Source organism: Macadamia integrifolia, chromosome 7 (assembly GCF_013358625.1).
Source record: "Macadamia integrifolia cultivar HAES 741 chromosome 7, SCU_Mint_v3, whole genome shotgun sequence".
In the NCBI taxonomy this organism is placed as follows: Eukaryota; Viridiplantae; Streptophyta; class Magnoliopsida; order Proteales; family Proteaceae; genus Macadamia; species Macadamia integrifolia.
In genome coordinates this window covers 35,581,825-35,604,775 of record NC_056563.1, presented here as the reverse complement: position 1 = coordinate 35,604,775, position 22,951 = coordinate 35,581,825, and the positions used below count along the sequence as shown (strand labels likewise).

At 37.7% G+C, this 22,951-nt stretch overlaps 2 protein-coding genes across 6 annotated transcripts; one reads left to right on the top strand and one right to left on the bottom strand.

Moving 5' to 3' along the window:
* The first annotated feature begins 820 nt into the window (after positions 1-820).
* LOC122084489 (filament-like plant protein 4) lies at positions 821-11,328 on the top strand. Of its 5 annotated transcripts, XM_042652768.1 has the most exons (8): positions 823-1,112; positions 1,336-1,416; positions 1,559-1,670; positions 2,710-2,844; positions 4,096-4,315; positions 4,504-6,955; positions 7,447-7,510; positions 10,490-11,328. In XM_042652768.1, exons 4-8 carry the CDS (start codon positions 2,725-2,727, stop codon positions 10,958-10,960), a joined length of 3,327 nt encoding a protein of 1,108 aa, XP_042508702.1. In that variant the 5' UTR covers positions 823-1,112; positions 1,336-1,416; positions 1,559-1,670; positions 2,710-2,724; the 3' UTR covers positions 10,961-11,328. The 5 variants fall into 5 exon arrangements, with proteins under 5 accessions (XP_042508704.1, XP_042508702.1, XP_042508701.1 ...); XM_042652767.1 differs by lacking the exon at positions 1,559-1,670; XM_042652769.1 differs by lacking the exons at positions 1,336-1,416; positions 1,559-1,670 and having other exon boundaries at positions 10,493-11,328.
* A 6,789-nt stretch (positions 11,329-18,117) lies between these two features.
* LOC122084491 (auxin-responsive protein SAUR50-like) lies at positions 18,118-18,883 on the bottom strand. Its single transcript, XM_042652771.1, has one exon. The coding sequence runs from the start codon at positions 18,706-18,708 to the stop codon at positions 18,394-18,396; it is 315 nt and encodes a 104-aa protein (XP_042508705.1). The 5' UTR covers positions 18,709-18,883; the 3' UTR covers positions 18,118-18,393.
* Between the last annotated feature and the right edge of the window lie 4,068 nt (positions 18,884-22,951).

The following is a 22,951-nucleotide window of genomic DNA, read 5'->3' as shown; positions in this document are numbered from 1 at the left end:
TTAAAAAAGAAGAAGAAGAAGAAGAAGAATAAGATATTTTGATACATAAACTGAAATTTATGTTTTTAACACAAAATGTCATTTCTATAATAGAAACGTTACCAAACACAACGTTAGTTTTTTCTAGTAAGGAGAGAATAGTGAATTCAAACCAAGGGCCAATCACATATGGGTAGATGGTCCAAACGGCTGGACCACAATCTGATCATCCCGGTCCAATAATCAGATAATCACATTCATTAATTATGAAGGAGAATGTTTCCATAAAAAATTACAAACTAATTATGTCAGACAACAATAGCACACGCTTCATAGATCAGGACCGTTCAAGGGTGAGAAAATCTGTAAACAACAAGATCTTGCCATCCCATCCCAGGGGCTCACCATCTTAAGGTCCAACCAAACTATTGCTTTTCAAGATAATGTCTAATAATGAAAGAAGTCAATTAAATTAACGGCCCACGTTGAAAGCGACTCACCGATAGAGATGAGGTGGGGAATCTCCTCATTCTATACGCACCGGTACCGGTTGGTGTACGATACTACCATACGACACCCCTCGTGCAGACAGACCACAGAGACAGTAGAATGTAGGATACAGCTCAGAAGTAAGTAACAGCTGGCAGTCTAACAAAGACGACTAGGGCATTCTGTGTGGGGACCTCTTTGTACATTTGTCAATTGTTTTGAACGATTCTGTCTTCATATTTATTATAAAAATTATTTAAATTAAATAGAGAAAAAATAGTTTTGGAAATTTCCCAACGTCTTTGCCTTTTAAGTGACACCTAACGAGTATAATTTTTTGCCCACCCAACGCCCACCACTTCCACATCTTTCACTCCCACACTTCCTCCTCCTTTCCCTCCTTCCATCATTCTCTCTCTCTCTCTCTCTCTCTCTCTCTCTCTCTCTCTCTCTCTCTGCAACTGATGAAGAAGACAACCGACAAGAGAGAGAGAAAATACAGAAAGAAAAGAAATACCCTCAATTGCTTTGCTCCATTAATGGTTGAGTATCCGAGAGTTTTTCTTCCAATGCAAACCTGAGAATCCACTTCTTTTGTTCTACAGATCCACTCTGTTACTTTCCTTATCTCTTTTAGCTTTAAGGTATGGATGATTCTTTACTCTTTACTTCTCCTTGAATTGCGTTTTCCTTGATTTATGTGTCTGCATTTTTTTTTTTTGAGATTTTTCTGCTTTGTCAGTGATTCCGGCGATTTTTGGTCTGAAAAATTTGGAAACCTTTTGTTCTTTGATTGTATGTTTGATGATTTTTTTGATTTTTTTCCGCTGAGCTTCTAAGTTACTGGTGTTGGATACCTTTTTTAAGCATTTCCGGTGGACTGTATTATGTTTTGGATTGCTACAACTTCGTTCCGGTGAATGGAGGAGAAGGTTTGCCGTTAATGCGGTAAGAAAAGTAAAGTCGTGGAGTAATTTTTTATTTTTTTTTCTTCTTTTCAATTTCGCACTGAAGACCGGAGTTTAATCGGTTGCTGTTCACTGGATTAAATGTTTTTTCTTACTGTTCTCACTGTCACTGTTGTCTACAGTGGCTCTGCTTCTCCGAGAATTTTTATGCAAGTTCCGATTTAGGAAAATTCCCTGTTCGAACATAAATTCTTCCTTCAAAGATAATCAAAGGAACTGTCTTCAGTAAAGAACGTACATTCTTCCATCCTTCTTTTATTTTCATTTCTATATTTTTTTTCCATTCTACCGGCCCCGGGTGGATTAGTTACACAATTTTATTGATCTTTTTGTATCTATTATGTGTATTTTTGGCTGTCTGAATTGGGTTGAGGGATCTGATTTCAAAATGAGATACTGGGAGATAATGCTTGTTCGCTGATAAAATCTTTGAAGTTCGCTGTCCTGGATTGGATATTCGTTTTCCATTGGCATTCATGAACATCTATTTCATGTATCTCGGTGCATAAATTGACAATCTGAATACGGTCCTTAAGATTTCCGTGACAGAATTATCTCACAATGCATGACATTGCCTGTCCACTTGTGGTTTTCTCTTTTTTTCCTTGGAGCTTTTTGTGGGAGGGAACTGGATATACTGACGTGGATTTTCCAGTTATTAGATGTGAGGAGTCTAGAGATTAGGATGCCTTATGTTTATCTCCATTTTGCATTGCGCGCCTGATGCTCATACTTGATCGTCTCTTTTATAGGGGAAGCAATTTTCCGGTTAATTTTTTGCTTGATGAATACACATGTTGAATCCAGCCAAGTTGAGCCCCACAAATTTCCACAACTTAGAAGTTAGCTGGATCTTATGGAATTGTTTTCCCTTGGCGGGGAGGGGTTGGGTTAACAGAATGTCTGATTTTGATTTTACTTTTCTACGATAGCATTTCCCTGTGAATACATATAAAAAAGATCAAGTATAAATGATAGTATTCATGTCCGGTTGGAGTAAATTAAGAAAGATGTTCCCACTCTAACCATAGCTCAGTCTGTAATATTCATAGGTTAACTTGTTCAATGTATTCCGTAACTGTTGGTTCTCATGCACTTTCTCAATGTAGCTGTGCCGCATATATAATTAAGGGATTTCATGGGATAGATATTACAGAAAGTTGTCTCTTATTTCAGCAGCTAGTATAGCTTTTTATTGTTTGGTTATCCTTAGTCACGACTCTGTTTCCTCCTTGTGCCTCTATAATTTTTTTTCCAACTGATCTGCGTGCAGGCTAGATAGTTTAAGATGGACCGCCGTAGTTGGCCATGGAAGAAAAAATCTTCTGACAAAGCAATTGAGAAAATACTTTCTTCATCAGATTATGCTGGTGCTTCCTTTGTTTCAGCTGGATCACAGGGTGATCAGGTCTGTTAAATATTATAGTCTTATTTCTTTTCTTTTTTTTTAAATATCTTGATATGTGAGTAGAAACATTTTCCTTTATTAAAATATTGCTGACGAAATCTTCTCTATATTCTTCGGTCCCTTGTAGGCTATCCAATGACCTGTAGTTAAAAGCACTTTGTATGTTTTGTGCATTTTACCATAATCCACTGTTGTTTCGTTATGCATGCTGGGCTCTTTAACTGCACTCTTGTTGATCTTAAGTTTTGAGGGGTACATATCATAACATGGTTGCGAGAAATCACTTAATAGATTAAATATGTTTGCTAATAAGTGGAAGTGATTTGTTTGGGTTATGGTCCACGAAATAGTTTGTAAATTTTAGAGGTCAGTTTTTTTGTAAGACTTGCTAATGGAGTAAAATAAGATTTGCTAATGTAGTAATTTTACTCTTGATTTTTTGCAAAATATTGAAAACCTTGTGGGTAAAGGTTTCCTACATGGTTCACTTAGGAAGAGTTACCTAAATAGACCTAAAAAACCGCCATGTGGTAGATCAGTTGGGGCCCAAATTTTGTGGATAGATAAAACCATAGGTCCCCTGCTCACATGTCAAGTTTTCTGCCCAATTGGAGTTTTCTAAGTGGCGAATATAACTTTGAAAATCCAGGACTATGGGGGAGTGCACAGTTTTGGTCAGGGTACCATAGGCATACATAAACATACATGGGATGCGTGCAAATACACGGGAGGGTATCTGATAATTGAATTAGGCTCTGAAACATGTGGCTAATCCGGATCACGCATTCTCTATCCAATAGTCGGAATTGCCACATCATATGTCCACGTATCCCAAACTGGTGGATCGTTTGAGAAGCCATTTCAATACAGATTCATGTTAATTTTCTTACATATATTTTGTGCATAAAATATTGTACTGCTATTCTTATGTTTTAGGCCAGGTACAATGATGATTAAAAAAAAAAAAAAGAACGAAATAATTACATTGACTTGACTATCTAGGAAATGACTTGGAATTATGAATTTCCCTTGGGTAATTGATGTGGAACGATACTTGGATTTTAATATTTTCATTTTAGAGAGGCCACATGTGGAAAGTTTTATTTTTTATTTTTGTGAGGAGAGAAAAAGAGTTCACATTTCATTTTTTCACCTTTCGAGAATTAACGAAAAAAATTGTTGATATCCTGTTAGCTGATCAGCTTATGCTTTTGGTTTGCGTTCTCTGTGATATGCTTCATTTATGACCAGGAAATTTCAAAGAAAGTAAACTATGTTCAAATATCTGTGGAGTCGTATACCCAATTCACTGGATTGGAGGAACAAGTTAAGGTTTTGGAGGATCAGGTTAAGTTATCAGAGGATAAAGTCATGAAATTAAACGAAAAGCTGACCTCTGCAGAGTCAGAGATGACTACTAAGGATAATCTGGTCAAGCAGCATGCAAAAGTTGCTGAAGAAGCTGTTTCAGGTACATCCTTTTTCTTTTGTCCAGACTGCCAACAATATATGCAAGTTAATGCTTTTTTTTATCATTTCGGGTGCTATGGTATATCTTATCTAGTTGGATATCCATAAAATTCTTAGCCCCTTTACCCTTTCCTTACCTGTTATATCTCTTTATCAAAGATGACTACTGAGACTAACTGTCTATTCCAGGCTGGGAAAAGGCTGAAGCAGAAGCTTCAGCTTTGAAACATCAACTCGAATCTGTGACACTTCTGAAGCTTACTGCTGAAGATCAAGCATCCCATCTGGATGGTGCTCTCAAAGAGTGCATGAGACAAATACGGAATTTGAAGGAAGAGCATGAACTAAAGTTGCATGAAGTTGTTCTGACCAAAACCAAGCAATGGGACAAGGTCAAGCTTGATTTTGAGGCCAAAATGGATGATTTAGAGCAAGAGCTCCTTAGATCTTCTGCTGAAAATGCTGCACTTTCTAGGTCGTTGCAAGAACATTCCAACATGTTGATGAAGATCAGGGAAGAAAAATCACGAGCTGAGGCAGACATTGAACTTTTAAAGACCAATATTCAATCTTGTGAAAAAGAGATAAGCTCACTTAAATATGAGCTCCATATAATATCAAAAGAACTTGAAATCCGGAATGAAGAGAAGAACATGAGCATTAGGTCTGCTGAAGTGGCCAACAAACAGCATTTAGAGGGTGTTAAGAAGATAGCCAAGTTAGAAGCAGAGTGCCAGAGGTTACGTGGCCTTGTTAGGAAAAAATTGCCTGGGCCTGCTGCATTGGCCCAAATGAAGCAAGAAGTTGAGAACCTAGGCCGGGATTATGGAGAAATTCGACCACGGAGGTCTCCTGTTCGGAGTCCTAGGCCTAGCTCACATTTGTCTCCACTGCCTGAATTTTCTCTTGACGATATTCAGCAGTGCCATAAAGAGGCTGAGCTTCTCACCGCACGTTTGGTGGCGATGGAAGAAGAAACAAAGATGCTGAAAGAGGCTTTGGCAAAGCGAAACAGTGAAGTTCAAGCTTCTAGAAACATGTGTGCTAAAACAGCTAGTAGGCTTCGAAGCCTGGAAGCACAGATGCAGGCACTGAATCAACAAAAAGGTTCTCCAAAAATAACTACTGATATTCCTGTTGAAGGTACTTCAAGCCAAAATGCGAGCAATCCCCCAAGTTTGACTTCCATGTCTGAAGATGGGATTGATGAGGATGGAAGCTGTGCAGAGTCCTGGGCTACAGTTTTGATTTCAGATCAATTCAAGAAGGAAAGTGACGTTGAGAAGATTATCAAGGCTGATAATCACTTGGAACTTATGGATGACTTCCTGGAGATGGAAAGATTGGCATGTTTATCACCTGAACCAAATACTCCCATCTCCACCTCAGATGGTTTAACTGATAAGGTTACTAAAAATGTGGAGCATAGAGCTTTGGCTGATGTTGCAAAATGTGCAGATCTCTGCTTTGAACAGCAGGCTGGCTTGGACTCACCAGTGAATCAGGTTTCCTCTAATGTGGAGCACTCAGCAATGGAACTTGAATGTAACATAGACCAAGTCACATTGTCAAAGCTCAGATCAAGAATTTCATTGGTATTTGAATCTCAAGCTAAGGATGCAAATGTGGAGAAGATTTTGAAGGACATTAAACAAGTTGTGCTGGGTTTACAAGATTCTATGCCTCAGAACTCTGTAAGTTCTACTGTCAAGAAAACTCACTCTGCTGATTCTACTTCCGATCAACTGGCATCTCCTCAAGAAGATATTGGGGAACCCATGGTGAGTGGGTTTCCTTTGGCCAAAGTCAATGATAATTGTGAAGATAATGGGCATATCATAGACCAGGAATTGGCTGCTGCTATTTCTCAGATTCATGATTTTGTGGTGTCACTGGGCAAGGAAGCTATGTCAGTGCAGGACAGGTCTCCTGATGGACATGGGTTGTATATAAAGATTGAAGAGTTCTCTGCCTCTTTCAGAAAAATTCTTTGCACAAAAATGAGTTTGGTTGACTTTGTTCTTGACCTTTCTCGTGTTATGGCCAAAGCTGGTGAAGTCAGCTTCAGTGTCCAGGGGTATAAGGGAAATGAAGGAGAAACCAGCATGTCTGATTGCATTGATAAAGTGGCATTACCAGAAAATAAGGTCTTCCTCAATGACCCAGTGAGAGAGAGATTTCCCAATGGTTGTGCCCACATTTCTCACTCTATATCTGATCCCGAAGTTCTTCAGGAAGGAAGTCCCATTCCAGGCTTTGAATTGAATTCTAAGCCTTGCAAATGCTCACTGGAGGAACTGGAACAACTGAAATCAGACAAACATAACATAGAAATGGATTTAACTAGGTGCACCGAAGAGGTGGAAAATACAAGATCTCAGTTACAGGAAACAGAGCAACTTCTGGCAGAGCTTAAAGCGCAATTGGCATCTTCTCAAAAATCGAACAGCTTAGCAGAGACACAGCTGAAATGTATGGCGGAATCCTACAAGTTACTTGAAACTCATGCGCAGGAGTTGGAAGCCGAACTCAACCTTCTGCATGCAAAAGCTGAGGCTTTAGATAATGAACTTCAGGAAGAAAAGAGGAATCATCAAAATGCTCTGAAGAAATGCAATGATCTTCAAGTACAAATAAAAAGGTCAGCATTGAACTGTCTCTTGTTGTCAAGATTTAGTCACTTATGCTAATCAACATGACTTGTCTTCTGCCATTTTGAGTTGGCCCTGTTGAATAGTCTTTAATACAATTAGACTTGGTGAGTTTGACATTTTTAATTTGATCAGAATTCACAAAATCCTGGCTGAGGTTGTACTTGCTTACTCATTTTTTTATTTTCCGGTTTTTCATCTGGTTAAAGGTTGATCTGTTATGTTTGCATTAAGTCTGCAAACATTGGCCAGGTGGAAATATAGCATTAGTCTTCAGTAAATATTGGGGGCATTTCTTTAGCTCTTTAAAGACCTAAGAAACAGTGGCATTTTAAAATTGATCATGTCAGACTACTAGAACTTATTTTAGTCATTCTTTCCTTTTAGTCATTGTCTTACTTTGGTGCTTATTTGACTTGCTGTTTTATCTCTAATCTCACTGTCCTTTTCCATTTTATTTTTGTTTTTGTTTTTTCATAAGGAGTGAAAGCTGTTCAAAGTGTTTATCATCTTCTGCTGCTGATATATACACAAAGACCAAACAGGTATCAAGCATATACTATCCTATACTCCAAAAACTTGGAATTTCTTGCAGTAAAGAGCAGAAATTCATGAGTACTCTCAATACAGATATTGTTATTTCAATATCTTCATAAACCTGGTTGGGAATTGCTACAAATTTATGGTTGATGTACTTGTTCAAATCATTCCTTCTCTCTCTCTGTTTTTTTTTTTTTTTTTCCTTTTGGGTGGGGGGTAAGGAAATTGTATATTCTTTCAAGATTTGAATTCAGGTAGTTTAAACGCCATACCATTTTTTTTCCGTGTAAAATGCTGAATTCTGAACTGCCCAGAGTAAGCCGGGAAAAAAGGGGAACGGCAGCTCTTGAAGTTCTAAACGCTTTTAAAACGCGAATCCGTTTTTTTAGCGTTTTTTTTAAGCTTAAAAAAAGGGACATGGAAGAAAAGAAAAGAAAAGAAAGAAGGGAAAACTGGAAATCCCACCTTTCACCCTAACCTAAGCCCATGAGTCCCTGGCCATCTCCCAGTCTCCCCCTTCTTCCTAAAGTCACTCGACTCCAGTCCGCTACTCTGCTGTCCGCTCACTCGGTCTCGTGACTCTCGTCTTCTCTCCCAACGTCAAGCAAAAGACTTAGGTTAGGGGTGTCTCTCTCTCTCTCTCTCTCTCTCTCTCCCCCCCCCCCCCCCGCTGTTATGCTGGTATTTAGGTTATTATTTACCAATTTATGCATGTATATTGCCTTTTTTTGGTGCCGTATTGTTTAAATTTAAACGTTTAAAATGCGTACCATCCATTTTCGATTTTTTGCCATTTTTGACCGTCCCATTCACGTTTTGATCCGTTTAAAACACGCCCGTACCGAACATCATTTTTTTGCCGTTCCCGTTTTAACTAACAAAGGTTTGAACTTACCTTTGTGAATCCTTCTCTTTTGTATTTCCTGCTTTACCTCCACACTATTTATGTTTCTGCAGTTGCACTTGCTTCATAAACTTAAGTAGGCAAGATTTGGTTAAGTTTGACTGTTTGTTATATGAGATCAAAAGACATCATCTTCAGATTTGGTTAAAAAATTCTTCTGAAGATTTTGAAAATACAATAGACTATCACTTATTCACTATACTCCTGATGTAACTAGCCCAAAATCTTTTGTGTACCGCATGAAGACTTGCTTCTTTGCATTCTAAAGTTACTTCGCATTAATGTTTACTAGGAAGTTATAGATTACCAAATTGGTTAAGGTTCATGATTTGAGCAATATTATGGACCTTTTTTTTATTTTATTTTTTAAAATATATATACATGGAGATGTAAAGAAAATTCCCACCTTCATTGAAAAAAAGGATGAGACAATTGCATCCTATTTTTTTCCATCCTGTACACTGTTGCAAATTGACAGTCTTGAGGATTTGAATCCCAAGAATCTTTTATTGGTCTATATCCATACAGTAAATTGATTTCAACTTTCTTCATGTGTTATTTGAGGATATACCTAATGCTGCATGGTTTTTATTCCTTCGCTTTTATCAAAACAGCAGAGTGTACTTGTAGACTACATGTAGTTTCCAGATGATAGACTAGTTCACGAGCATTCAAGGTTGTTTAACTTGTCTATACTCTGAAGATCAGAGTTTCTGAGGCTTAAGCACATCCAAGATTGTAGAACATACGGTATATACCAGAAAAAGAATAGGAATTGCAATCCATGGGTGGAACAAAAATATACCTTTTATGGATCAACTTCTTCTTTCCTTACTATTAGTAATTGGAAATCATGATGCAATCTTCCAGATTATGGATCTCAGATGCAAATAGGCCCAATGATCAAATCTATGATCAGATCTGAGACAAAGGGAGTAACTGCGTTGTTAAGGGAAGAAACCAGATTGATGGAAGGGAAGGGAAAAGGGATGAGATCGATCTTTCTTGGCAGGAAGAAGAGAACAAAAGATATGAGAAGAAATCAGATATGGGATACCAATCCCATATGCACTACTCAACAACACCAAAACTCTTAAAAATCAACTTATATTCTTTTTTGCTAAAATATTTGTATTAAAAAAAGAAAAAAAGAAAAAGGCAAAACAAGCCAAAAACACAGAAAGAAATTAGACAGATCCCCTCCACCTTCTGCATTGCTATCAGCAGGGGAATCCGCCTAACAAACAAAATTCAATCCTTTGAGATACAAAATTTCGGTCTCCTTTGCGCATCAAACCGAAGGCCGTCATGCATATGAGAAGGCAAGACAATCATTGAAGATCTCTTTTTTGCCGCAGATTTTGTTAAGAAGTCTGCCACCGGGTTAGTTTCTCTAAAACGATGAGTGATTTTTCACTCACTAGATGGAGATAGCTGTCTGCATGTCATACATTAGATTTTAAATTTCCAAAACTTGGTTCATTGTATCTATAGGAAGCAGTGGTGCCATCTTCACTTGCAACATGATAATTTCAATAGTGAACGGAAAATGATTAAATTCTTCACTGTTCATTAATATTAATAGCAGTGACTGGTGTCTATAGAAACATAGACAATGTTTGCTACTCCACAATACCCTCCAACTACTTCTAACATAACCCACTTGCTTGTAATATTTGTTTCTTATGTTTTGTCGTTGAACGATCATCTTTGGTTTCTATTCACCCTCCCTTTCGAGAGTCGAATAATGTCAGGTTCTCTTTCTCCATGAAAGGGTTTTTTTGGTCTTATTTTTCATAGCAATTCCTTCAATGCAGTTCATTTTTTGTGTTATTAGTTTGAAGATGATGTTGGAAAGTTGTATATTTTCTCTGCATTGCACTGTATGTGCATGGATTTTTCTATTTTGAGCTTGTGATTTATGGCTAGGATCTCTGATTAGAAAGGGGATTAAAAACAAACATATCTGATCTCTCTCGCATGTCCCATTTATACATTGTCATTGTTTTAGTATTTAGGTTAAGTCACCAGGGAGACTGATCAAAACTTCTGCAAATGTGTTAAATTGCTTTTGTTACAGAAGAGAGAGATAGCAGCTGCTACAGAGAAGCTCTCAGAGTGTCAGGAGACCATTTTCCTTCTCAGTAGGCAGTTGAAAGCTCTGCGTCCTCAAACAGAGCTCACGGGTTTTCCACACAATGAGATGCGTCAAATGGGTGAAAGTTTTATGATCGATGAGCCAAGTCCTCGTGACATGAACCCAGAAAGCATCCACGGATCTCAAAACTCTGATCAGGCTGAGATGGAAAGTGCTGCTTCTTCTAATGTTAGGAGAGTGAGTTGTGAGTCCCCCTCAGATGCATTCAATTCTCCCATTAGTGCATCAGACACTGAAGCAAACATGCTCTCGAGATCCCCAGTCAGTTCAAGTCGCCCCAGACACAGGACTACAAGATCAGGCTCTTCTACTTCCTCTTCAGCCCAAACTCCTGAGAAGAATTCACGGGGTTTTAGCCGGTTCTTTTCATCCAAAACAAAGAACGGGTACTAGTTTTTTGGCCTTTAAACATCAGCAGTGAATTCATAACCAAATTAATAGGTTGTTAAACATGGAGGCGGAGGCTTTATAGATTAGAAATTGAATGGGTTTCTGGACCCGCTATCCATGTTTTTGGAAGGGGAAGTTGAAAAAAAGGAAAGGTTGACCTGATCCATAGTTTGGGCTGAATGAGAAAGATTTTATGCAGCAGAGAGAGGAGGAGATGATTATCAGCCACTGATACAGGTCACATTTGGTCAATGTACAGTTACTCATCTTGCATGTAAAGTGTTTCCATTGGAAACTGGAACTGCATCTGATAGATGTTTAAAACATTTTGAGGTTGGGTTTTGGAGTCAACAATTCATATCATGGAATCATATCTACCTGAAGTACATAATTGTAGAACATAGTTGCAAAGCCTTATTAAGTGGGCGGAACAGAGGAGAACAAAGACTGATCTGGATTGGGATCCTCTTTGATGATTTTCCCTTCAACCTCCTTATAATTAACATAGGCACGTAGCTTCGGATCCGATTGATCCTTTTGTTTATTGATATGAAGTCCACTTTGGGAAGTGGAGCTTGGATTATAATGGGACTGGGCTTCACCACCAAGAAAAATAAAATAGATGACTCACTATTTTCAATGTTCCATGATTTTGGAAACAATCTCTTTTACGAAGCAGGGGTAAGGCTGTGTACACTTATCCCTCCCATGCCCTACGGTAACAGGAGTTGTTCTTTTTTAATGATTTTGTAAACTTCATCACTCTCAATGCTATTTTTGAACTTATGGAATCGGATTTAAATAGAAGCTGAATTCAAACCTGATAACCAAATTGAAACCAAATTTGATTTTGATTTATAGTTATTCCATTATAAAACGAAGCTGAACCATTTAATCAAAATCGAATCGATATAAACCCTTGGCCAGAAAATGAAGATCAAATATAAACCTAGGAAGAAAGTTTGTGGAATCGATAGGAAATGAGCCATTCACCTCATCCGATTCTGATTCCGATTCCTCAAATCATAACATGGTGGGCAGCCACGTGGATAGGGAAGGGGAGGTTGGGGCTTGGCCAACCATGTGGGGGACTGGGTACGTAGAAGATATGTTCCACAAGTTGCATTGCATGGTACAATGGTACCACAACCACCACCACCACAATTTATCATTGTCCTGTCGCCGTCGTCCTTGTTATTCATAGAGTGTGCCATGAAGCATGCAGCATGCCGAGTGGGGCGTGCAGCATGCATACGGGCAATGCCTCAACCATTTACACATTAAAGTGATCTACATAGACACTATTAATTGCTCCTTTCTTGTGTAGGAAACAAGAACCTAAAAACGACGCAGAGAGGAGAGAAATCATAAATAGGCACAAAGTAAAAGGATTCATGTGGTTTGACAAGATTGTCTACATCTATAATGATATAAGCTTTGTTTCACTATCAATGGAAAATATGGTTACAGTCGTTCATCCTCATACCTCTCTCAGATTACAGAGAATGAACTTTTGCTATAAATTTATAGAAAAAATAGGCCTTCGGTCTTCAAGGCCTAGGCCTCTTCTCAACCCTTCCAAATTAACACATAAATCCATACCTTAGTACTTCCTCCTCCTCGTGTTGCATTGGGTTTTATGAATCGGTTTTAGATCTGTAGTATCAGCTGATAGATATCGATTTCAATACCCATATATGATCAATACCGAGTTGGCGGTATAATATGGACAGAAGGTGAAATGGTAAAAAAAAATTACTAATGTCTTATACAACCGATATGTATTCATATCAGTTTTTGGAGTTGGTTGAAGATATGTCTGGCAAAAACGGATGTACCTCTTACATGAGGCAGACACTAGCGGAAAAAATCATAATGTTATTGTGAACAACTCTACCCCTGCTATCATAATGTTATTGTGAACAACTCTACCCTACTTTACGGAGAGGCTATTTTTCGACTGAAGCCACGATGATACTAGGTCGCAATCGAGCAACCGCGTCCGTCCATCCACAGAAATTTCCTGGAATGAGAAGAGAACAATAAAGCTCAAATACATCTGAGCACAACATGCCTGCCCCACACTACAGTCCACCTCCCAACACTTTTTGGCTGATCTGCTTTTCTCTCACCCCCGACCCCGCCTGTGTACATTATTTATTATTTCAAACCATATATGAGGAAACAAAGGAACAGTCTCAATTATTCTCTCTCTCTCTCTCACACCTACTATCTTGACACAATTTCTTTCACACCTAGACTCAAATCCTTTTAGAGAGATAGAGAGAGAGAGAGAGAGAGAGAGAGAGAGAGACAAAGTTCAAAGATTGTACTAAGGATGATTAATATCATCCATGCAGCAATATAGAAACAGAGAAATGAATCAAACAGGGTTTTGAAGATGAATAATATCATCCAGGTAGAAATACAGCAACAATAAAGAATAAATCCAACAGGGTCGTGGAGATGAACAGTATCATCCATGCAGAGCCAAATCTTACAGGCTGTTCATCATCATCCATGTTGGGAATTTAAAATGGACTGTTAATTGATGATGATGGTGAAGATCCATTGAAAAGACTTGCAGGTTGTAGAAATACAATCCTAAAAGCGATGTAAAAGGTAATGAAAAAATAATAAAAAATAATGCACACAGGTTTACGAGGTTTGGTAAGATTGTCTATATCCTGGGTGAGATGAGATTCTGCTTCACTATCAATGGAGAATAGGGTTATAATGCTCGTCCTCACACCTCTCAAAATTTCTTATAGAGAAAGTTAACCTCACTACAAATATATAGCAAAAAACCTTAATCCGAAAAGTACAAAACTCCCCTGCACTTGTACTCCTTGGATTAAACTACGACGGAATACAAAACATCATACATCAGCACAGATTTCAATATTGTCTTTACATGCAAAAAGGAAAAAGACAACATAATTATTTTTATTTTCCAAAGATCTTTTTGGTTGTGTATCTTCCACAAGGTTTGATGAGCTCATGATTTTCTTAAAATTGCTTCAAGTTAAGTGAATGAATTGAAAACTTTTAGTCTCACATCGCTTATAGAAGAGAGTAGAGTGAAGTATATATTGTATAATGGGAACTATAAAGGAATGTTTCCGAGGAAGAAATACTGAATGTCTGTTTTTTATGCAAGTTTTATTATTGTTTATCGGATCGAACATGTATATTGTTTTCCTTTTTCCGACGTAAGCGGTTTGCTTTTAGACCTCGGCCTTTGAGCACTTTTAGATAATCATTCTTTAAGTGTTCTAAACTTTCTCTCATTCTCACATACTCTGTGTTTTTCCTCCATTTTATACTGTTTTGAGAAAATGTTCTCATACTCTTGTCCTAGTTGATTGAGCACAACCTGAGTTTGTCCAGACTGTGGCCCAGTAAGTGAGTAAGGGGCATCTACAATCTTAAGGAGAATGATCAGTAGTGGCACGACTTTGTCCTACCATTTTCTTTTAACATCTTTTCAAGTTCGATAGTTGCAGTAGAAGAGATCGTGAAGCACAACCCACTGTGAGAGAGAGAGAGAGAGAGAGAGAGAAGAGAGAGAGAGAGATTTGCATTGACAATTCAAAGAGTTATCAAGTTGGTTTACAATGAATTAGTTCAGCTATTTATAGTCATCAATTACTACTACCCAGATCATCTTCTTCCTAATATTATCAGAATATATAGCAATAACTTCACTTGATTTCACTGTTAAGAGTTGAGGTTGATGTATTATTATTACAGAAAGATTTGAAATACCACCTACCTTCTTTTTTGCATTGGTACATCAATCCTGATCTTCCACTACTAAAGTGAAAGGGAAGTTAGATTTCTGTCTTCATGAGATTGCAACAACCACTCATTCTTATTCAGTATTCTTCTAAATTGAAAAACCCAATTTCCCCCACTAACTGTGAAGGAGGTAAGAACAGACTCTTACTAAGAAAAATAAAGTACATAAAACTTTTCTCTCATTATAATTATTGGTCTCAATTGAGGGAAAGAAAAGAAATGTACATTGAAAGGGATACAATAAAAATGACCCCAGAAATTTACTGGGCAGGAATATCTGTGGGCCATGTATGTCTAAGGAGACAACTCTGAGCTACCATTCTCTTTTTTCTTTTGGCATTGGTGATCTATCATTCTTTAGACTTGAATCTAGCTTTTGCTTATGATGTTTTTGAAAGATAAAGACCTCCTTCATTGTTTACACTTTTGTACATGTGAACTCTTTATCTCCTTTCCAATCAAAGACTGGTCCCCTGTTCTTATTTTGAAGATCTAGTTTTGAAATAATAGAACCTCTTTGTACTATTAAAGGTGGTGGTTACAACAGAAAATTTAAGAAATTAATTCCATAAATAATTATATTGCTTAATTAATTACTTTCTTTGGTATGTTCATTTGTGTGAGATGGCTTAGAAAATTTTCAAGAGAATTTCATTTAAGATATTGAGAGTTTTATTTTATCTTCTGAAAGTTTTGTTAATAAAATGAAGCTTGATAAGAAATTAAATAAAACTTCTCAGGCAATCAAAAAAACATGGAATGACTAATTCATGGTGAGCATCACATGGCATTTGTACACTACTTCACATCAATGGGGTCATCAGGTCATGGCATGACAAAGATTATAATATAAAATTGATGTAACAACAAGAACAATAATATATGAATAATAATAAAGAAAGGAAGGAAAGAATGAGAAGTGAAGATAAGGATGCCTTATCCAGACCAAAACCCACAATTCAAGTTTGTATCCTTCTAAAGAATATGAACATCTGATTCTTAGTAAACTAGATCCTCTGGGTTCTGTTCTTAGGTTATCTTCATACTCATGTTCTTCCCTTCTGTACTCCTTGCACCAGACAAACTAGAACCATTAAAATAATCACAGAATTTGAGAGAGTAATGGAGCAATCAAGTGAAGAGATTTTTTTTATTATTATTATTTTTTCTTCATTCCCATCTGCATTTGTGTGTTTTGAGAGAGAGAGAGAGAAGGGAGGGGATGTTTCAGGGATTCTTTATCTGGTTTGGATGCTTTTCAGGGATTCTCTATCTGGTTTGGATTTTGGCAGTTAACTGTAGATGAATAGTAAGATAAGATATTCACTCCTGGGGACTGGGGGAGTTGTGGAAGCAGTTATTTTTGCAGAGCTGTGTGTCTGTGGTTGGAAGTTAAAGGGGAAAGGGAGTTTGGAGGGACTTTAAAGGGACCTGAGGCAGCCTTTGCTTCTCTACTGGTCCAACAAAACTAGAAAAAAAAATGTATAAATAAAAGGGCCTATCTAATAGGAAAAATCCCATAAATAGATGAGGAGAAAAATTAAGTTCTACTATAACCTATAGTCAGTTTCCTGTTCTCCTCTCACATTGTTTTGTTTTTTGTTTTTTTTTCTCTACTTTATGTTGACCTATGTAGATTATACCATTTCTCCACCCCGCCATTGGGTGAATAGAAATTCTCCAACCTTTTGTTATTTTCTCTCTCCTACCATGACTCATGTAGATTATACCATTCTTCATTCTTTCTACCCAAAAAAAAATATATTACACCATTCTCTTCTCAGCCGTTTGTGTGATGTGAAAGATTCCTAATTTTTTAATTATTAGTCTCTCTCCTACCTTGACCCACGTAGATTATACCATTCTATTCTGAGCGGTTGGTGTGATGTGAGAGAATCCTTACCTTTTATTATTTTTCTCTCCTATCTTGACCCACCTAGATTATAGTAACATATATGGAACTTCAATTGACGTAGTGAGTGCGTTGTATGACTAGGCATAGGAGGGTTATTTAGTCCTATGTTACGCTAAATGGTATCAGAGCTAGGTTGTCCATGCACTAATCATGCTGGAGCCCATGACTCGTAACTGAGAGAAGTTGATACTGTGAACTAGTGGAAGGACAACTCTACAAATTCATGATTATGATCAAGTCCATATCAAAGAAGTCCATTCTGAAAGGATAACCACACCTCTCACGGCTCGGACCATTAGGTGGCGGGTCACTTCCCCAAGTGGTCCTTCAGTCTGGAGTTTGGACCATCCTAATGGTTGGACCTTCCTTTGAAATGACCATGGTGGTGGCATGGTCCAACCAGTTAGTGAAGGGAATATCCATGTGAGATCCACTGTACCACTGTATCCTGTATGTATCCCAATTTCCAGTCATCACTAGTGAGAGTCCAGAGAAAGAGCCCTGATTTTCTTGGGCTGCCATGGTTTCAGAATATCCGGTCGACCCTGATTCTGTTATGCTCAATTCCTGCAGATCCTCTACTGAATAGGTCACTAATGCGCTTGGAACTTCCCATCTGGTTATTTCATTTATTTTTTTTAACTAATTAAACTTGTTTTAAATGCACACATGAGGTATCATGAGAGTGGATCAGATTCTTGTACAAAAACTAGCTATTCTTGTAGTCTGATCCATACACATGGAATTTTTCACCCAGTTTTTTCTTGTGTAAATTACACGCGTGTGGATCAGTCCCATACAAGAATGGAGAACTTGATCCGCTCTCATATGATGAGGATTTTTTTTTTTCAAGAAAATATACTAAAACCGTATAAGGGTTAGCCAAGTGGTGGACTTCACCACGGAGGAAGACTTTGTCCCAGAAGTTAGATCTTCTAGTAACATTTACGTGTCTTCTAAATCAAAAGCTAAAAGGGGGGAAAAAATCACATATTGATGGAAATTTTTTAAATGTGGGTCACTTCTACGGACTTGACTGGATGACAAGCATAATTAATTCTGGGTTCAATTCTTCTGAATCAGACTTCTTAGATCAGAAATCTCTAAAGATGGGCAGTGGATGGTTACAGTCCTCTCCCCTGGCTAAAGTAATTAACTTTCAGAGGAGAGAACCTTTTGAATATCCATCATGTCTTGAACTCTCGATCAAAATTTTTAGAAAAAAGAAATGAGGTTTGAGGAAGAAAGAAGACAGAAATGATCAAGATGGTCGGTCATCCAATAGATTATGGACGAAAATCCATGAATCTTTTTGTATAATCGATAAAGTGAATCTCATTAATCGTCTTACAAGGCGAAGGAATCAAGACTATATCAATCCACGTCAAATCCCTTTACATAGGATATACCTCTTATAAGAGAGAAGATATAACAAAGTTCAAAGTTGAAGCTTGAAACAAGGGAATCACCTTCATTTTCCTTCATTAATCAATACTCTCACAGGGCGCAACCACACACCACTGTAAGAAGAATCTCAAGCTTACAGATATACAAATATAAGTTATCTAACCCAGGTACTGTTCATGGGTTTTGGGTTAGAATCACTGACAGAGGAACCCCACCAAAACAGGGGATGGAAAAAAAAAAGATCAAAATGACAAAGAAGGGTAAAAAAAAGGAGAAAGAGAGAAAAAAAAAAATTCCTAAATTTCTCTCAGTTTCAGCTGAGCATAGATGTTAGAGAGCGAAACACAACTTCTTCACAGGGAATAGTGAGACCCATGTCATGATCAAAGCCAAACTCCTCTTCAGCTCTTTGAAGAAGGTTTTGGAACTCAGGATGAGTTAATAAGGAGATTGGGACAATGAATCTGCTTCTCTTCTCTCCAACGTAGACAGCAAAATGACCTTTAGGTACGTCCACTGGTAGTCCTTCTTCGCAGTAGCCTTGTTTTCTTCCTAAGCTTGAGCATCTCTTGAGAATCTGCTTGATAACTGCTGTTTGAGGTAGCTTGTTTGATTTCCTGATAGCCATTGTAGTTTTTCAGGGTTTGTGGAGTGCAAGCTAAGTTATCTAAGGGATGAGTTGGAGAAGGGTCAAGATAGCAAGAAAGAAGATGTGTGAGCCAGGAAGGTCGTGGAGAGGGGAGAAAGGGTTGAAGGGGTATTTATGGAGAGAGAGAGATAGCCGTGGAGTGTGTAGAGTCTTGATGGAGAGAGAGAGGACTATAGAGAAATAGAGAGGTCATGTGGGTTGTGGGGGCAGAGGTGAAAGGCCAGAACCACGGGCGTTTTGGTGGTGTGCGCGCTAGGACATGCTGGGAGCCAACCCCATTGGGTTCTCTCTCTCCTGTTACCCTTCCTATGGACAGCATGGACCTCTCTCTCTCTCTCTTCTCCTTCCAAGGACAACCTGGGTCCTCCTCTCTCTCTCTCTCTCTCTCTCTTCTCCTTCCAAGGACAACCTGGGTCCTCCTCTCTCTTTCTCTTACTTTCTCTGCCCCTCCCTCCCTGTGTACGTCACTGATTGGGTTTAATGACTCTTGATTTTTTTTAGTGCTAATTGTAGAAAGGTCCAACTCAAAATATCAAAAATCTAAACCATTTCTTACTCTCCAATAGTGCAAGTTGCAAAAATTAAAATCAAAAGAGAAATGGAAAACAACGAATTCTTTATTCCATAATTTTTATTTATTTTGGAAATTGTTTTGGGTGATGGGTTCTTTATAAGTCAACTTTTTTTTTTTACAACTGTGGAATCCAGTGTGGAATCTATCAATTCTGCATTTTTTTTTGTGATAAAGGGGCATTTAGTTACGCCACATGAAGGGTGATGTGGTATTTTTTACTATTGGATAATTAAAAAAGTTTGCATTAGTCACATGTTAAATTTGATTTATATAACCTTCCATGTAATCTCGTGACTCTCTTCATGGTACAACTGTACAAGTATTGGGTATATATACACTTGACCAACTTTGTTACTTAAATTTATAAACCCCCCCCCTTCACCCAAAAAAAAAAAAACTTTATAATTAGAAACCTCAGATGTGAGTAGAACACCTTGCGATGAACATGTCTATGCAAATTCAGGCCGATCAATTCTAGCATGTGTGGCCCCATAAAAAGTGGTATTAGTAGATTCTATAAGAAGTGCATGTCAAAGGCTTTTTTTTTTTTTAATTATAATACGTTAATTGACTAATTCGAGCTTTTGTTACCTGTCTAAAATTTCCTCAGGTTGAAAAAAATAATCAATTGTTTTTGTATTTTTCCAGCAAAGCTACAGTTCAAAGAATTGAATCAAAATCGACGGAATCAAATTACCCCAATTCAATTATGCCTATTTCTAAACCTCACTTCGAATCAACCATGAATGCATTTATATTTTCATTTTTGTTTTTTTTTTCCTTGTCTTTTATTCATTAAAATAGCAGAAAATAAATTAAACTATACCTCTTATATTAATGTCAAATAAGTTGAATAAAAAAAAAATTCACATATCTATAGAAATCTTTGCTAAAACTTCCTGATTCTATTTTCTAAGATTTAAGAAGTTTTTGTTTTTGTTTCTATTCAAAACAAAATTGATGAAGGTGGATCCCAAATTTCTTGCAACTTAAATTGTTTTTAGTGTTGATTTCAAATTTCAATGTCGGTGGGTTTTCTTTGCCTTCTACTTGGGGCATTTGACAAATTCAACTCTCTAGATTACACCACACAATTGAATTCCATTTAGAGGTAGTTTCCCTTTATCCACGGAAAATGATTTGCCTATGGGTTTCGATATCTTGAAATGGATATCTGGAATAATGGGGAGGGTATCATTGACTTCTTATAGTAAGGGAGTAATAATGACCTTAAATGATAGTATTCACTTCCTCACCCACGGTGGAGGAAAACCTCTCTCTCTCTCTCTCTCTCTAATTCTACTGAATCCAACACAACTAAGTCAGTCGAACTCCAGGCAAATCCAGCCGATTCGAATTGGAATAACTGGAGACTGCAGATTCCAAATTCTTGAACCTTCATGTTGAGCTTGTGTTTATATTCAATGCCAGAAACCATCAACCATAGATACCCATAAGTGCAACTCTTGCTTACAGGTTTTGACTCCCGGCCTCAATAAGCAATTCTTCTCTACTTTCGCTCTCTGTATTTAGTAGTCATAAAGCTTGAGAGACCAACTAGTAAAGCTACAAATCTCACTCACTAGTCACTACTCGTAAATTACCAAAAGCAAAATCCTACCTGTATCTTTATTGTATTTATTATATTTTTATGCTTTATTTTAATTGTTTTTCCTGTCCAAGGACTACTGGAGGAGACTTCTTTGTACTTCCACATTGTCAAGATAGTTTACATCAAAATGGATAATGTAGTTTATTCTACATTTCTGTGACTTCCACACAGGTTATCTGATTAAAAGAATATGAAATGTAGCATAAGAAGAAATGCCTTTTAAGCACTCCGGTACAAGGATCAGGTTGATTTTTAGTCCAGGAGATGCAAGGTCTGTATACGAAACAATAACCAGAACTGAATGATAAGGGTCTGTAGGAAACATTCAAAAGAAATAGTGATGGCGTTTTTGTGCTTTTTTGAAATAAATTTCTAATCCAGTTCGCTCCTCATGCTTTCACACCCCAGTGTTAGTGGGGACCCAAAGAGCTGCCTTCGCTTTTGGCGTTCATTCATAGATCTTTGGATTTCACCCTACACATGAATTTCTACTCTCCTCTGTCTCACTCAAGTGAATTAGTTTCAAGGGTATTTCGCCAGTTTTTGGGACTTTCACTTTCGACCCGATTCACCACCTATTGAGTATGTGACATCCGATCTGTTTTTTGTGTTTTATTTATCGGTTGGAAAAAATACATTTGTTGCTACAGAAGTACTAATGAGCAATGAAAATTCATTCCTTTATTGAAATTAAAAAAAAAAAAATTAAATACTAATTTGTAATAGAAATATTGCCATACACAGCCTAATCGCGCAGCTATTCTTAAATTTTGTAATACAACTTGCAAGAACAAGAAAGTAGAATTCATTACATGCTTAAGATTGAAATAATACATGCCTTTCATTATCAGTAATGCAGATTAAGGAGCGTATCCAGGCTGTGAATTTTCCAAGGTGGAGTCTTCTCCACGGTAGAATAGTGAGCATGTATGTGGTCCTCCATAAACCACCACTACCAAATAGGAGAGAGGGAATCTCTCTCTCTCTCTCTCTCTCTCTCTTGAATGAGCACCACTAGTATCTGTTCCAATACCTTTCTCTTATCAGCTTTTAACTCAACATTTTCCTCCTAGAGTTGATGGTGACCCTGCCTTCTATTAAGCACGAGTGATGAGGCCATGTTACTCTCCTTTTAGTATTTGCTTGTATTGAAATCATCCCAACTGCTTCAAACGGCTAGGCTTCTTAAACTTAAATCAACCACCATCCTTTCAACCATAACTATCCACTCTGGGGTTCTTTAACATACTATCGTACCATTGTCCTTTACTCACTATAATTGGCTCATACAATGAAGTGGTTAGCATGGCAATCACAGTATATACGATATTAGGCATATACGGTATTAGGCAATGATATATTGTCCATTTGCTTCTATAAATATCCCTCCGTACGCTCTTAATGGAAGCATGAAGGAATATTTACGAAAACAAAAGGACACATATCATCACCTAACTGTATATAAACCATACTAATACGGTTTAAAACTTACTGGTACACTCATTATACATCTTGACAAGAAATGGAATCTGAGACAAATAATGGCCAAGCATAAGGTGGAAGGAAAGGTAACTAATCGGTATGTTACACATGCAAGCTAGATCATCATTTGAGTAATCTGATCGAATTGGATCAGTATCAGCTGCATCCAATTCCTCATTCAAAAAAATCGGCACATTTCTAGGGTGGTTCAGGCTGATTCCCAGCCGATTCTGGTTAACTCCGACCTATTCGAGCTGACTCGGAATCCATGGCAAGCGATTCCAGTCACCTAAACCTCAGAATCCATGCACACAATACTATCTGAGAGAGAGAGAGAGAGAGAGAGAGAGAGAGAGGAGCCTTGACAGCACATGTGAGAGACCAACCTGGAAACAGAGGACCCATTTCATTACACCACCAATGTCCGCACCATCAGAAAGGACTCCCTGTCGTACTAACATCCGTAGCTACGTTCACATGTACCTCTGGCAAAACACATGAAGGGAAACATTGATGTGAGATCATGTACTTTGCAACTACTAAACGAACCATGT

Excerpts from the sequence above, each read along its gene's own strand:
- LOC122084491 (XM_042652771.1), bottom strand. The coding sequence starts at position 18,708 with ATGGCTATCAGGAAATCAAACAAGCTACCTCAAACAGCAGTTATCAAG.
- LOC122084489 (XM_042652767.1), top strand. The coding sequence starts at position 2,725 with ATGGACCGCCGTAGTTGGCCATGGAAGAAAAAATCTTCTGACAAAGCA. Across the intron at positions 4,316-4,503 it reads TGCTGAAGAAGCTGTTTCAG|GCTGGGAAAAGGCTGAAGCA; the intron begins GTACATCCTTTT and ends TGTCTATTCCAG. Across the intron at positions 7,511-10,489 it reads TATACACAAAGACCAAACAG|AAGAGAGAGATAGCAGCTGC; the intron begins GTATCAAGCATA and ends CTTTTGTTACAG.